Source organism: Leiobunum rupestre, chromosome 9 (assembly GCF_980474605.1).
Source record: "Leiobunum rupestre chromosome 9, qqLeiRupe1.1.hap1, whole genome shotgun sequence".
In the NCBI taxonomy this organism is placed as follows: Eukaryota; Metazoa; Arthropoda; class Arachnida; order Opiliones; family Sclerosomatidae; genus Leiobunum; species Leiobunum rupestre.
In genome coordinates this window covers 37724262-37737663 of record NC_143392.1, presented here as the reverse complement: position 1 = coordinate 37737663, position 13402 = coordinate 37724262, and the positions used below count along the sequence as shown (strand labels likewise).

General features: G+C 37.4%; 1 protein-coding gene and 1 long non-coding RNA gene across 3 annotated transcripts; one reads left to right on the top strand and one right to left on the bottom strand.

Annotated features, from left to right (window-relative positions):
• Nucleotides 1–1647: 1647 nt before the first annotated feature.
• On the bottom strand, nt 1648–4850 carry LOC149927375 (actin-related protein 5-like). Of its 2 annotated transcripts, XM_090159107.1 has the most exons (18): nt 4695–4850; nt 4525–4629; nt 4366–4460; nt 4096–4309; nt 3936–4034; nt 3678–3868; nt 3504–3620; nt 3341–3442; nt 3196–3276; nt 3019–3135; nt 2868–2939; nt 2738–2792; nt 2651–2679; nt 2490–2596; nt 2338–2421; nt 2098–2215; nt 1913–2024; nt 1648–1852 (listed from the first exon to the last, which is right to left on the bottom strand). In XM_090159107.1, exons 1-18 carry the CDS (start codon nt 4696–4698, stop codon nt 1680–1682), a joined length of 1875 nt encoding a protein of 624 aa, XP_090015233.1. In that variant the 5' UTR covers nt 4699–4850; the 3' UTR covers nt 1648–1679. The 2 variants fall into 2 exon arrangements, with proteins under 2 accessions (XP_090015233.1, XP_090015234.1); XM_090159108.1 differs by lacking the exon at nt 4695–4850 and having other exon boundaries at nt 4565–4630.
• On the top strand, nt 3235–4515 carry LOC149927376 (uncharacterized). Its single transcript, XR_016473988.1, has 3 exons — nt 3235–3650; nt 3791–3926; nt 3999–4515. It is a non-coding gene; the product is annotated as an uncharacterized LOC149927376 (long non-coding RNA).
• Nucleotides 4851–13402: the final 8552 nt, after the last annotated feature.

Below are 13402 nucleotides of genomic sequence, written 5' to 3'. Positions count from 1 at the left end.
GCAATGAAAAAATTTACATCCCATGACTTCGTTGAGCAACGTGGCGTCGTAACCGGAAGTTTACCCAACATTGGGTCCGTTTACCATTACTGAACGCACCCAGAGGATTTTTATTTTCCACCGATGAGCTTTTTCGTCATAATGAAGTCGTAAGTTGCTGAATGCTTTTATTCAGTCATCGGTGTTTTTTTTAAATGGCGTTGAGTTTATAGTAGTTTTACATCAGTAATGACGTCAGTCATCGGAAAAACCGACTCTTCTAGCCGATAACCATCGTGACGTCAAAACCGGAAACGCGAAAAAGCGTTCAGTAGGAAACCGATGTCAACGATTCCTATAATCGGTGAGTCCGATGAGCGCTGCTGCCCGTACCCAGAATATAACGCTACGGAAATTATGTCGCCATTAATTGTTAATTAACCGTTGATATCCGTTTGCAATCGTGACGCCATGTCTGTTGAACGCGCTGCTAAGGACAGTAGATACAGGGACGAGAAAGTGTATTGGCGGCCTCTGTTGAAACACGGCCAACTTTGATCACGCGCTGTTAGCGCTACTACGGCCAACACATTCGTCGAAATTCCGCGAGCAAGGATTTTCCCCCTATAAACCTTACTATAATGTGTAGGAGTTCAGCGCCACGCTCGGTGGTTATATTGTCCCCAATGTAAAAACTATACTAAAAATAATAATCCGCTAGGGGCGCTGACGTCATACACATCTTTTGCTCATAGGTTAACACAGGAACGTCAACGAATGAGATGGCCGCTGTAGCGCGAGAAATCAAAGTTGGCCGTGGTTGAAATATATCACCTAAAACGACCTAAACGCAAGGAGAGTTAGTTGTAAACAAAAAAAATGGCGGTCACCTAATTTTAGCGGTTCTTGACGAGGCTTAAGTGTTCCAAACAAATGGGCATTTTTTATTTACGCTCGTAGTTTTATTTTTAATTTAACATCAAAATGATAAAAACTAACTACAATAATACTGTCCATGGTGAACCACGTCTTAACAATGGCCGCGGTTTGTTTACATCTAACTCCCCGTGAATATGTTTTATGAAGACGTTTAAAATAGAAATTTTTTTATCTGCTTTCTCGTCCCTATCTAGTGGTGTGATGGGGTCACTGGAGCCTGTGGGGGGCTCCATACCCGGCTCTCAAGGTCATGTGATCGGGGCGCTGGGTCACTGGAACCTCATGGGTGTTCCACACTCGTCATTCTGTGACCTACTAAGGAGGGTAGTTTGCAGTGGAAGAGGAAGCCACTCTAGTCCTCAGCTGTGCGAGGGTGGGTCTCGGGCAGCCCATGGTGTCGCCTTTTGTTGGGCCGTGATGAGGGCGTTTGTTTGCTATATGTGAGGCGGTCAAAATGGCTGTCTCACTGGCCGAACGTTGTTTCGCAAAGCGCACTTTTGTCCAGGGCTGGTTGTTTAAGGTGGCCGCTGTAGTGCTTAAGGCGGAGCAGCGGGGTACAAATACATATACTTATGTATCTACTGTCCTTGGCGCTGCTGAACGTCCCCTATAACGCTACGAAAATTATGTCGCCATCTACCTATGGTATCAAGAAATGTTCAACAGAACAACCGCGTTTTAAATTTTTGCTTGGGAAAGAGGAAGGAGTGTACTTTTAAAGTTAAAATTTATTTAAAAGCATAAAAAAATACTGAATACAGTTACGTTGGTTTTACTAACTGCTGGGGCCGAATATAAATATTTGAAATTGAGTTTTCTTTAAGATAATCGCCCCCTTTCTCTTCATAGTCAGACTTAGTCACAAAGAAGGACTTATTAGATTCTTTTAAGGACCAAATACAAGCACCATTCCAAGGATCTAAGACGCTGTTGTCTAAAATTCAAACAATTTTAAAAGGGTTTGTTACGAAATGACACAAACAATAAATCTTACCAGCTTTAGAGACCTGAAAAACCGATTTAAAAGGCAACATTTCTTGCAACTCTGCACTCAATCTTGTAATAAAACCGGGCAAAGATGAACATCCCCCCGTCAGAAATACATTCTGAGAAAATAGCGTGTAAAAACCATTAATTACTTCATTTCAACTCTGAATTTCTAAAATTAGTAAATTGTACATTCACAAGAAGATTTCTTTCTTCATTAGAATAGGTTTTTAAAATATTATCCATCACTTCCGCGAGACCAGCTTGATCAATTCCAATCATGGAAGGTTGAAATATAATTTCTGGGACTCTTGTACAAAAATTAAAACATTGTTGCTTAAGCATCTTGTATTATTTAGAATATAATTGTGTTAGCTTATGATATACTAGCAAATGGTCTATCTTCACGATGAAATTATTACAATGACATACCTCGTTCGTTCAACTCCCAAATGAAGTTGATAATATTCAGCCAAATTGAAAGCCAAAGAACTTTCGCAACCAATCGCATGCTCCCTAAAATGTGGTCAGTTTTAAATTCTCATAAGAAAAAGGCTAAATTTTATCCAAATAAATAGGCTAACTTGTTAAATTCGCCCTCATATTCGTTCAAAATATCCTCTAATTCTTGTAATTTTTCTGGGCCTTCAAATTCATCCCAAGACATACTCAAAATATCTACTTCCATTTCCTATAAATTTTAAAATGAAATTAAAATTATCACAAATTATCTTTAAATTCTTACGTTTTCAATCCCAGAATTAAAATCTTCAACTATAAAAATAAAACTTAAATGTAAGAATAACAACATTATTTCGGCGATAAAACATACTTTTAAACATTTTTTTGGGTTGATTTAGCTCCTCCAAAGAAAGGTCACGAAATTTCTACAAAAAATAAAGATTGTTTAAAATAAATTTCCCATTAAATCAACCAAAATGAATTATAAATTTATTATATACCTGCCATTTTTTTCTAACAGCTAAAATCCACATTTCAATGTCAGGAAAATTATCTAATTCAACTCCATCCAGCTTAATTAAGAAAAGAAAATGGAACATGGTTAAATAAAATTGAATAATCACTGGTTATCAAGTAACAAAAAAACTCAACTGTATTGTAATTAATGGTTATAGATGAATTTTTAACTTTAGCTATATGCTTATTTAGTTTTTCCATCCCATTTTGCAATTCCTGTAGGCTAGAGAAGCCAAATTCTCTGAGAGCTCGCTAGAGTATTAAATATGTAGCTTAATTTCATTCGGAAGTCAAGAAACCCAAATATTTTACTTGAAATAGATCTAAATCTCTCTCCTCGTACAATTCCTGAATCATATTTAGCTGCTGTAATTTCTCCTCTTTCGCCATTAACTAAAATTTAATAATTTTATCAGACATTTGAAGACTAGAATATTAAATGCTCCGCAATTCTTACATTTAATGCCCTCTTTTTTAGGTGAATATCTCTGAGTCGTTCTATCATTGCTTGACACCGTTCTATTTTACCAATCGGTTTGTTGGGAACTGATCCTGGAAGCTACATGAACCATTTCATACTAATAAAATATTGTGAAAATGAAGTATATGAAAATATTTACTGGAGTGTATGGTAACTGAATTTTATGAACCCTTTTTGCATAATATTCTGGATTTTTTAGATTATTCAAGTCATCTTGATAGTTGTCAGCATACATCATGTGCCTTTTTAACAATTCCTGTTGATCAACATGATTAAATAACGAAAGGTAGAGTAAAATTCTTAATGGTCTGACCTCAGCTCGGCTTAAAGTTAAGGATGCAAAGTGTGTAGGGTATTTTAGTTGTAATAATCGATGTAAATAAGACACCATGTGACAACTTCCAACATTTATCCGCTGACTTTTAGGCAAATCAAGTCGATTGTGCAAAATTGGAATGACATGGGTGTTATTGAAACCACAACTTATCACCAACCCAGAATCAACTGAAAGTTCAATCTTCAATTAGTTTACAATTACCTTGATCTTAATCATAGGACAAAGGTATCTTACCATTTTTAGCCTCATTACTTTTGTAATAACTAAATAGACTGTCTACTCCAAACGCAATACTAGGAACTTGATATGCTTCAAACAGAAGCTCGGACATTACTGTGGAATAATACTGGATAATAAAAGCCTCAATTTTGTAGCACTACAAAGCAAACTTTACATTGTCTACTGTAGTTTGGATTTGAAAGTGCTTCAGTCATTACAATGGGATGATCAACACTACAATTGGTTATCCCCAAGTGTGTAAAAATATAATCAAAAATAGTTTCTTGATTCTCAAAATTGGTGATAACATTGCGATCAAATTGATTTTTTATGAGCCACCGAAATAATTCAATATTTTTGATATCATTTCCAACTTGCATTTCAAAATCCTACAAAATATCTTTGTATAATCATCTTATAAGCTAAGTTCAAACGATCTTAATACTTTCTTTCCACGATTCCTAACAATCATGTTTCTGAACACTAAACGGGGACTTGATCCTCCATTAGTGGCAAAGTCAGCTCGACATTCCCAAGAACCTCAACATAAATATATCAAAATATATTAAATATCATTAAAACAGTAAAATTAAAATGTTGTTACCATTATCTATAACGATAGGTAAGCCATCATATATGTTTACATTTCCTATTACAGCGTCCGGAGTTATCTGAATATCTGGCATGTCAAAAATTTTTACATCTTCCCCTGAAAAACCATTTAATCAATTTTTGAGTTATAAATTTATGAAGGATTAGAAAATATCTTTTTACCCATTTTCAAAAATTAAAATCGAAAACCGCGGTAATAAAATTCGTAGAACCTTGGATTAATAACAAAGACTACGCTTCGCTACATAGACCATAGATATAGGAAACGTATACACTCTTTTACGAGCGTATCGACCCCCCTTTACAATCTCCCATGTGGCGGCCGCCACCGCCGTACTACCTCTGCCTCCACTATTGAATTTTCCCCCCTAACGGTTCCCCTCACCATGTAGTCAAGCTATGGATTCCTCCACGAATATTCTCCGTAAAAGAATCTATATAAAGGTCTAGATAAAATATTTCAAAGGGAGTGAATACGGAGGTTACAGCTAGCAGAAACGCGTAATTTCTTAATGCTATCCTTATAAGGCGCTATCTATCGGTAAGAAAGCTCGTGCTATCGTCTCGAGAGCCATTGTCACCTGCTTACTAAAAGTCAAAGACTATATATACGCTTCGCTTACTAGACAGGCGTGTTCTATGTCTCAACTTGCATACCAATTGTGGCTCCATCTCGACACAGGTCAAAATTTTCCCTAGCTTGAGCTGTGTTACTAGTGGCGCCTCTAGCCGCGGGTCCAAATATTAACCCAGCTTTTACAGTGCTACAGAGGTGTTAACAGGTTTTTCCTAGGAACACGCCTGTCTAGTGAGCGAAGCGTATATATAGTCTTTGCTAAAAGTCACCAACAGATGGTGTCTAAAGACTACGGCCTGCGGAAAGGTCAAGCACTTAGTACTAAAATGCTAAGAGAGCTCGCGCTCTTGGTCACGTGCCTTCCTCGGTGTCTGCTAGGTGTCAATTCCGTATTTTATGTTAGGCTTAGACGCCCCGAAATTTATCTAGACCTTGATATACATTTCTTATATCTATGCGTTGCCTACGTTATTATAAAGGCCCGTGCACGCTAGATTTTTTCTATTTATTTCTGGCATTTTAGCTTGCCAAATCTTACCGCTAGGATCTCTCCTAGCTGGACTCGAGTCACAATAACAAGGGGTACGTTCAGCAGAGCTCATCGGACTCACCGATTACTAATCGGTGACATCAGTTTCCTACTGTTCGCTTTGTCGCGTTTCCGGTTTTGACGTCACGATAGTCATCGGTTACTCACCGAAGTCATCGGCTGGAAGAGTCGGTTTTTCCGATGACTGACGTCATTTCTGACGTAAAACTACTATAAAAGCTACGGCATTTTAAAAAACACCGATGACTAGCTACGTTCAGCAGCAGTCAACGGAAAAGAACCCGATGGATTTGATATTTTCCGCCGATGAGCTTTTTCGTCATAATAGCTGAAAACTATTCGTGAGTTCTGAACCGTTCAACCAGTCCCCATGCGCACTATTCGGCAAAAAAAATTCTAGATCTACCCAAATGAAAAACTATTCGCAGACAACCTCTTGTTGAACCGTTCGGAACCGTTCTTAATGGTACCTGCTCAAAAGCAAGTACTGGCCGGAACTCAAGGTTGAAATCTCTAAAATTCGTCTGCACATCGGGCTGCGTACGTCAAATCGTACGATCCTAATTTGAATCACAACTATTCGTACAAAAGTTCTGAACTATCCAGAACTTTTGCGTGACGTCACAGCTCAGTCCATAGAAATCTCATAGGTAACTAGAATGCTGCCGCCTACGGCCGAGCTTGACGCCAGTTCGCCTTGAACCTTCAGCAAATGAGAGGCCGTAGAGTGGTTTCGCCAAGGAGGATAATAATCCTCCTTGGATCCGCTACTATAGCGGGAGATAGGTGACGTCATTCTCTCTGGTGACATTAAATTCTTGGCAGAACCACTCTTTGAGCTCTGATTGGCTGAGATCTGGCTATCGTCTGCCACGGCGTTTGGCCCATTTGCCAGTTACACGGCAGCATTCTAGTTACCTATGAGATTTCTATGGCTCAGTCCTAGGCCGTTCTCTTAACGGTTCAGAACTCACGAATAGTTTTCAGCTAATGACATCGTAAGTTGTTGAACGCTTTTATTCAGTCATCGGTGTTTTTTTAAAATGCCGTAGCTTTTATAGTAGTTTTACGTCAGAAATGACGTCAGTCATCGGAATATGGCGGTGCGAATGGCAGCCTTAGGACTAGCAAAGAGTGGGACTAGCTTGGGATGTAATTAAAGTTTTCTTAAGTTATTTAAAGAATTGAATTCGAAGGATAAAGAAAAAGAAAGTTAATAATCCATTATTTTCAATAATATAAATGGTTTTAGTATAAAATGTAATAGATATTTTGATAGAAATGAAAAAAGTGAAGCCTAATATAGCTTGGAAATTTATATAACCTTTTTTAATATTCGAACATGGTTGTCTGCTCCGTACCAAATTGTAATGAGAGTGAAAAGAAAATAAGTAATAATCGTAAAAGTCAACATGAAAATGATAGGGTACACATCAGTTTTAATTCATTCCCGAAAGAACAAGATTTAAAAACAGAGTTGGGCATCTTCGCTTCACGGACTGCCTTTGAAGAAGGAATTTACCTTCACTAGACTTTTTCGCGAAGTAATCGAATTCCTACAAAAAAATCGAGTAGCCTTCACAAGTTGAAAGTCTTAAAACTATAAAACGTATCTAGTTTATTCGTTCAAACATTTCAAAGTTAAAAATATCATCCGTCAAAAAAATGAAGTTGTAAATCAAACATTTTCCTGAACACCATTCGGTTTTATAGATGGTATAGTAAAAAATGTTTCATACTACTTTAGCCGAAATGGTCTGAAATATCTTCAATCGTTAAAAAATCACGTAAAGGTGCTTCGAAAACCGTCGAACGAAGAAATTTTTAGTGAATGAGTTATGTGAAAGCTTCGAAGTATAAAGCTTTAGTTCTTTCTATAGCAACATTCATTCTTCAAACTAAAATTCGTACTATCATTATTCTTATTTGATTCTAGCGACATCGCAATAGTGTGAAAAATGTATGCAAGTATTAACGTGATTAAAATTCGTGAGGCCATAAATCAGTTTTTTAAACTCTTTGCACAGGCTTTAGGCGCAAAAACTATAAGGTTTAAAACTAGAGATCCGGGAACTTGCTTAAAGAGGAGGGCCTGAGAGGATTGTAGAAAGGAAGGTCTTACTTCTAAGGACCCTTTTGAAGCTCAAGCCGAAGATCCTGGATGTCAATTAAAGCGCCACTGCCTGATGCGGCAATTTATTTTAACGTAACCGTATTTAAAGAGACTATGACATATTTTTATAAATAAATATTATTTGTTATTTATCGTCATTATATTTGGCGTGGTATATAAATAAATACAGAGTTTCAAATAGCACAACCAGGTCATTTTTTTCAGTCTTATAACGTTTAAATTTTCAATAGAATCGAAATAAATTCACGAAATCTATATATTTTTCGTCGGTAAGGTTTTAATGAGACATTATAGGACATGATAGGAAACGTTCTAAACATGTTTCGTTTACAATTGACCCCATATGATTTTATCGTATTAGATGGGTGACATTTTTGAGCCGCTGGAGTGACAACTCTGATAGTTATCGGGTTTCATTGACGTTTGTGATGTACACATTAATTAAGAATAACCCGTACTGTCACGCCAGCTTTATTATTTTTAATGCATTGCACACGATAGCTATATGTTTCTCGTTACTTGCTCTACATCGATACTGATCTTTTGTAAATTCAAATACGTTTATCCATTATCACAGGCAGTTGCGGAACTAATGTCCTTAGCCCACCCTTGAAACTGGTTTTGTGGCCCATTGTGATTTCTTTAAATCTATTGAACGGCCGCTAATTGTTCCGTGGGACCGTTACTTACATCATTGAGCCGACGCTTACTAAAGTGCTGACAGCTGCTATGTTTATGTAAATTGGAATACAATGAAAATTAGTTCCGTGCATTGTTAACTGGCAGTTTCAAAGACTACAAACAATTAGGAGTCGTTTTTAGTATTAAGCCTCATAAATTATTTATGTTGTGATTGGTGAGACAAACCATCCTTAAATAACTAGCTTCAAGTGAAAACGGAAGCGTGTTATCTATGCATTATGCTACTTATCGTTTCATCTCGGGTTTATAAATTATTTTCGTGAATTAGCTAAAGCGAATAGATAAGCACTTTCGATTACAGAAAGATGGATCTACTGCTTATTAATTCTTCTATTTGACCTTAGATTCTATGGTGGATAAATTCAGTGGCGTAGCCAGGGAAGGGCACAGGGGGCACGTGCCCCCCCCCGAAACCTATTGTTCTATATACAATTTTTTTGTTTTGTTTTATTTTTTTCAATGTGTGCCCCTCCCGAAACCAATTCCTGGCTATGCCCCCGGAATAAATCGATTATCTAGCAATAACCTTGGGTTAATTTGTGTATTAATTTGTATTTAGGTTTTAAATGTTCGATTATCGACACTACCAGGAGCCGTCGAATGGCACCCATTTGGTCAGCTGGGCATTTAATCCTCAGGGCCCACCAAGCCGCAATTCAATACACTACACAAACCCGAGTCACGAGTGGCGAATGACGATTCTGACGAAGCAAACAAAATTGAAATTTTAAAATTATCTTGACGTTTGTAAATTCGTGACCGAAATAGTTTTACGTAGCGCTGCGGTTTTCTAGCCACTTCTTGTGTGTAGCGTCTTCTAAAATTGAAAATTCATAAATCCGGGAGTATTTGGTGTTTTGCGCGTATTGAAATAATAAAGTAAGTAACTCCAAAGGGAAATCCGCGTAAACCCGCGAAAAAGATGATTTTTCTGATTGGTCGGAATTTACGGCCAACTTCGACGATTTTTTTTCAGTCATAAGAAACGTTCGTGTAAGGCCGCGATTCTTGCTACGGCTTATGTTCCCCACAAAAATACTGCAGCAGACGAATTTTGTTTTTAACGTTTTTTATAGTTTTGATATCTGTACATAGATGGCGCTGCTATTGAACATACGTCACAGACTTACTTCCCCTTTCTACCCTCTTTCCGAAATCCTCTTGTAGTTAGTGAAAGAGAAGAACTTAGGCGAAATATTTTTATCGGCCTATTATTTAGTGATTTTCGAAATTCGATACGACAGATTGTCCCAAAAACCGACGTATTTGGTATTTGCCAAATACCTTAAATAAGGACTATTCGCACAAACTTAAGCGTGGCTCGAGAGTACAGAGGAACATTTTGGACGGGGCCACAAGGGGTTGTTGAGGCAGATTTTCGAGTGACAATCGGAAATTATTTTTTTGCAGAAAATTCCCAAAATTTTCCGGAAAAGTTTCCGAGCAGAAAATTTTCAGCGGAAAATTTTCCGACTTACAACATTAATACTGTTTGACGAGAATATGGTTGGGGATTTTAATTCTTAATTTTAAAACAAATACCTGAACTAATACAAAATATTAGGTGTCCGCATAAAATAAGGTATTTACATTGTAATAATAATTTTTAATTATTATTCTTTAATAAAAAAGATGCGAATTATAATTTACAAAAGACAACGAAGCCTTGGTCTCATTTTCCAGAAGCCATTCAAAAAGACCTCACGTGACTTGTTTCAGGTCTGACGTTTTCCTTATTTTTAAAGTTTTACCGTTGGGTGGCACCACCAGCTCATTTGTTTATCTCATGCCATAAGGGAGTATGAAGAGAATCGAAACCGTGATGACTGCATGGGTTTTAAATTAACTCGCGAAAATTATAAAATTGGCAATTGGTGGCATAAAGGCTAAATTCGTTAATCCACCAAAAACACGGCACTTTGTATTTATACTTCCTTTAAGAAAAATGTCGTCACGGCGCAAATGGATTTTCACCTATATATGTACTAGGGTGCACTGGGCTCCATGGGCCTACTTTCCCTTGTGGCCAATCCACCTCTGTCCAATTGCCATTTTATCGATAGATAGATTAAAATTGCGCGTTTCTCCTGTTTATCTAAAAATCCAGTAAAAATATTAGTGTACGGCCAAACATCTGTCCCGGGGACTGCGAGAGTGTTCTTGGAGATTTTAAATTTCAGTTGAAAGGCGGAGAAACCTCTGCAATTTCCCAGGAGATCACGCTTACCCGGTGGAGGGGATCTGTGCAATTTCCCAGGAGATCACGCTTACCCGGTGGAGGGGACCTGTGCAATCTCCCAAGAGATAACGCTTTAGCATTTTTAACTTTTTTAACGCTGTTGCGCGGTTAACAGGCCGGTAGGTAAAATTAGATGGTCCTGCGTGTAGGATACAAAGTTTATTCACGATAAAGCTAATTTTCCACCTTTAGCCTTGATTTCCATTAACTCGCGAAACATTACGTTTCACCATAAGTAACATAATACCCCTAAGTTTGACACTTGTAGCCTTGCTCATGCATTTTTTATTACTACATCCTTTCTTCACCAACGATAAATCAGAAAAACGACTAGCAACTCTGTAAACCGGAAGTTTAATACTCTTTGAGATTTGATTTCTTTTTATTGGTCATTGAAAAGAAGTCAGTGTAAATTTACCCAATCATATAGCGCTACAAAATATTATGAGGTACGAAACGTAAGAAATGTTGGCAAAGTTCCTTTCTAAATAAATAAATAAATAAAATTTCCGTTATGGTAGTCGGCTTATTAGGCCTCCTAACTGATCTATCGGAAAATGATACCTAAATACTAAATATTATTAGGGTCATTTTCAAAGTTTGAACTGAAAATAAAATATTTTTATTGCGTAATTAGCAATTGTAAAAGTTATTCCAGAAGTTTGGAAAATGTTAATTCTTACATTTTATTTCATCAATTCATTTTTATTTTGATCACATCGGACAAAACCAGGCATTCATCCAGGTACAAAATACAAGTATATTCAAATTATAATGGTAAAAATCTGGAAGAAATTGTAATAAAATATTCGTAAGCTAAATGATAAACCTTTTTACATTAAAAACGTAACAAGCTGAAGGTTTTTTAACGTCTACAGTGTTTGGTGATCTTCTCAATATACTACACTAGTGATCCACAAATTTGGAGTTGTTGGTGAATTTCTAATATAATACCATTGGCCCGATATAAAGATTTAATATTGTTGCGGAAAATACATACAATTTCTTTAATAGTTGATTTTATAAAATGTCTTTACGCTTGCCCCACTTGTTGAAATGTTGCCCTGGAATAGTTCAGCCAAAGCCTAAGAATGAGTTCATAAGCTCTTTAGTGGGAGAGAAAATGGATCCACAGCTGAAGGAGGCAACATTTCAACAAGATGCCCATGGTTATTTTATAAAAAGAACTATTTCTTCCGTTGTTAAAGTTTCCGTGGTGAAAACGAAAGAGATAAGTGAGTGCGTCTACCGATAAGGGGCACCTGCGGGCGGGGGAAACGGGCCCCTATAGGGGCCCCCCTTTTGCGGCAATATTCGGCGGGGTCAAAAGGTTAGCTGATTTACGATGTTAGGTCAATAGGTTATCTGCCCCTATGGACACGATGCAAACAGCCGTTAAATAGGTGTGAAACAGACCCCCTATAGGGGCCCCATTTTGCGTACATTTTCGGCAGGTCAAAAGGTCAATAGCTGGAGGCACCCCATTTTAGGGTCAATAGATGATTTACGAGGTTGATTTACGATGTTGGGTCAATAGGTTATCTATGGTGGTGACACGATGTTATGCAAACAGCCGGCCAGTCATAGTTAATAGCTGGAGGCACCCCCATTTTAGGTCAAAAGGTTAGATGATTTACGATGTTATAACCCATAAAACCCAGGTGCTAACCCATTTTAGGTCAATAGGTTATCTGCCCCTATGGTGGTGACACGATGTTATGCAAACAGCCGGCCCGTCATAGTTAATAGCTGGAGGCACCCCATTTTAGGTCAAAAGGTTAGCTGATTTACGATGTTATAACCCATAAAACCCAGGTGTTAACCCATTTTAGGTCAATAGGTTATCTGCCCCTATGGCGGTGACACGATGTTATGCAAACAGCCTACCCGTCATAGTTAATGTCGGGCACAATTCGAGTTGGTTTTCGCCGACAAACACTTTCGGGCCCCTAAGCGTACCGTAAAATAGCGGGCGGTCATCGGTAAAAGTGTTTTGGGAAAAAAAGAGAAGAGTGTATACAAATTATAAGGTTTTATTATTGCTCCCAATCGCTAGAAATTGGCTTTTTTTTCCCATTCACTATAAATCGCAGCAGTTTGCCAGAATTAGTTTTATCTCTCCGAAATAATTAATGTACCCAAAATTGGACCGCCAGTTTATTATTCTTTTTAGGGGGATCTCTATGGGCGTTTAACATTACAATAAAGCTAAAAGGTCCAGTTTGGGGTACATTTGGTCCGAAATGGGGTACATAGGGGCGAAAATGGTGACTTTGGTCGTTTTTAGGGTACATTTGGTCCATTTGGGTCCATTTTTGGGTACATCCGAATTGCAATTGGAAAAACGAAGAGCCGTAATTTGTTCCACCCATCCCTAAACTCCTTAAATTTATTGCTATAATTTATTTATCGCTGGCGAACCCTAGAATATAATTAATAAGGACAAGTTATTTAAATTTAATTTAGAACTTTTGTTTACATGATTACGACTAATCCGATATGATATATAATCCGTTTAAATCGTAATTTATCTATATAATTGTAATTAATTCGACATTTTAAAGGGTTGAAACGAACTACCTTCTGCAACTTGTATAAATAATTTAATTAAAAGTTCTAACTCACGTATTTGTAGTGTCTAGCCGCAGTATCGTCTGACATACGAGGG

What these genes read in the sequence shown, in the direction of transcription:
- LOC149927375 (XM_090159107.1), bottom strand. An exon ending in TCCAAACTACAGTAGACAAT is followed by an intron (nt 4,035 to 4,095) that starts GTAAAGTTTGCT and finishes ATTATTCCACAG; the next exon opens with TAATGTCCGAGCTTCTGTTT. An exon ending in AAGTAATGAGGCTAAAAATG is followed by an intron (nt 3,869 to 3,935) that starts GTAAGATACCTT and finishes TTGAACTTTCAG; the next exon opens with TTGATTCTGGGTTGGTGATA.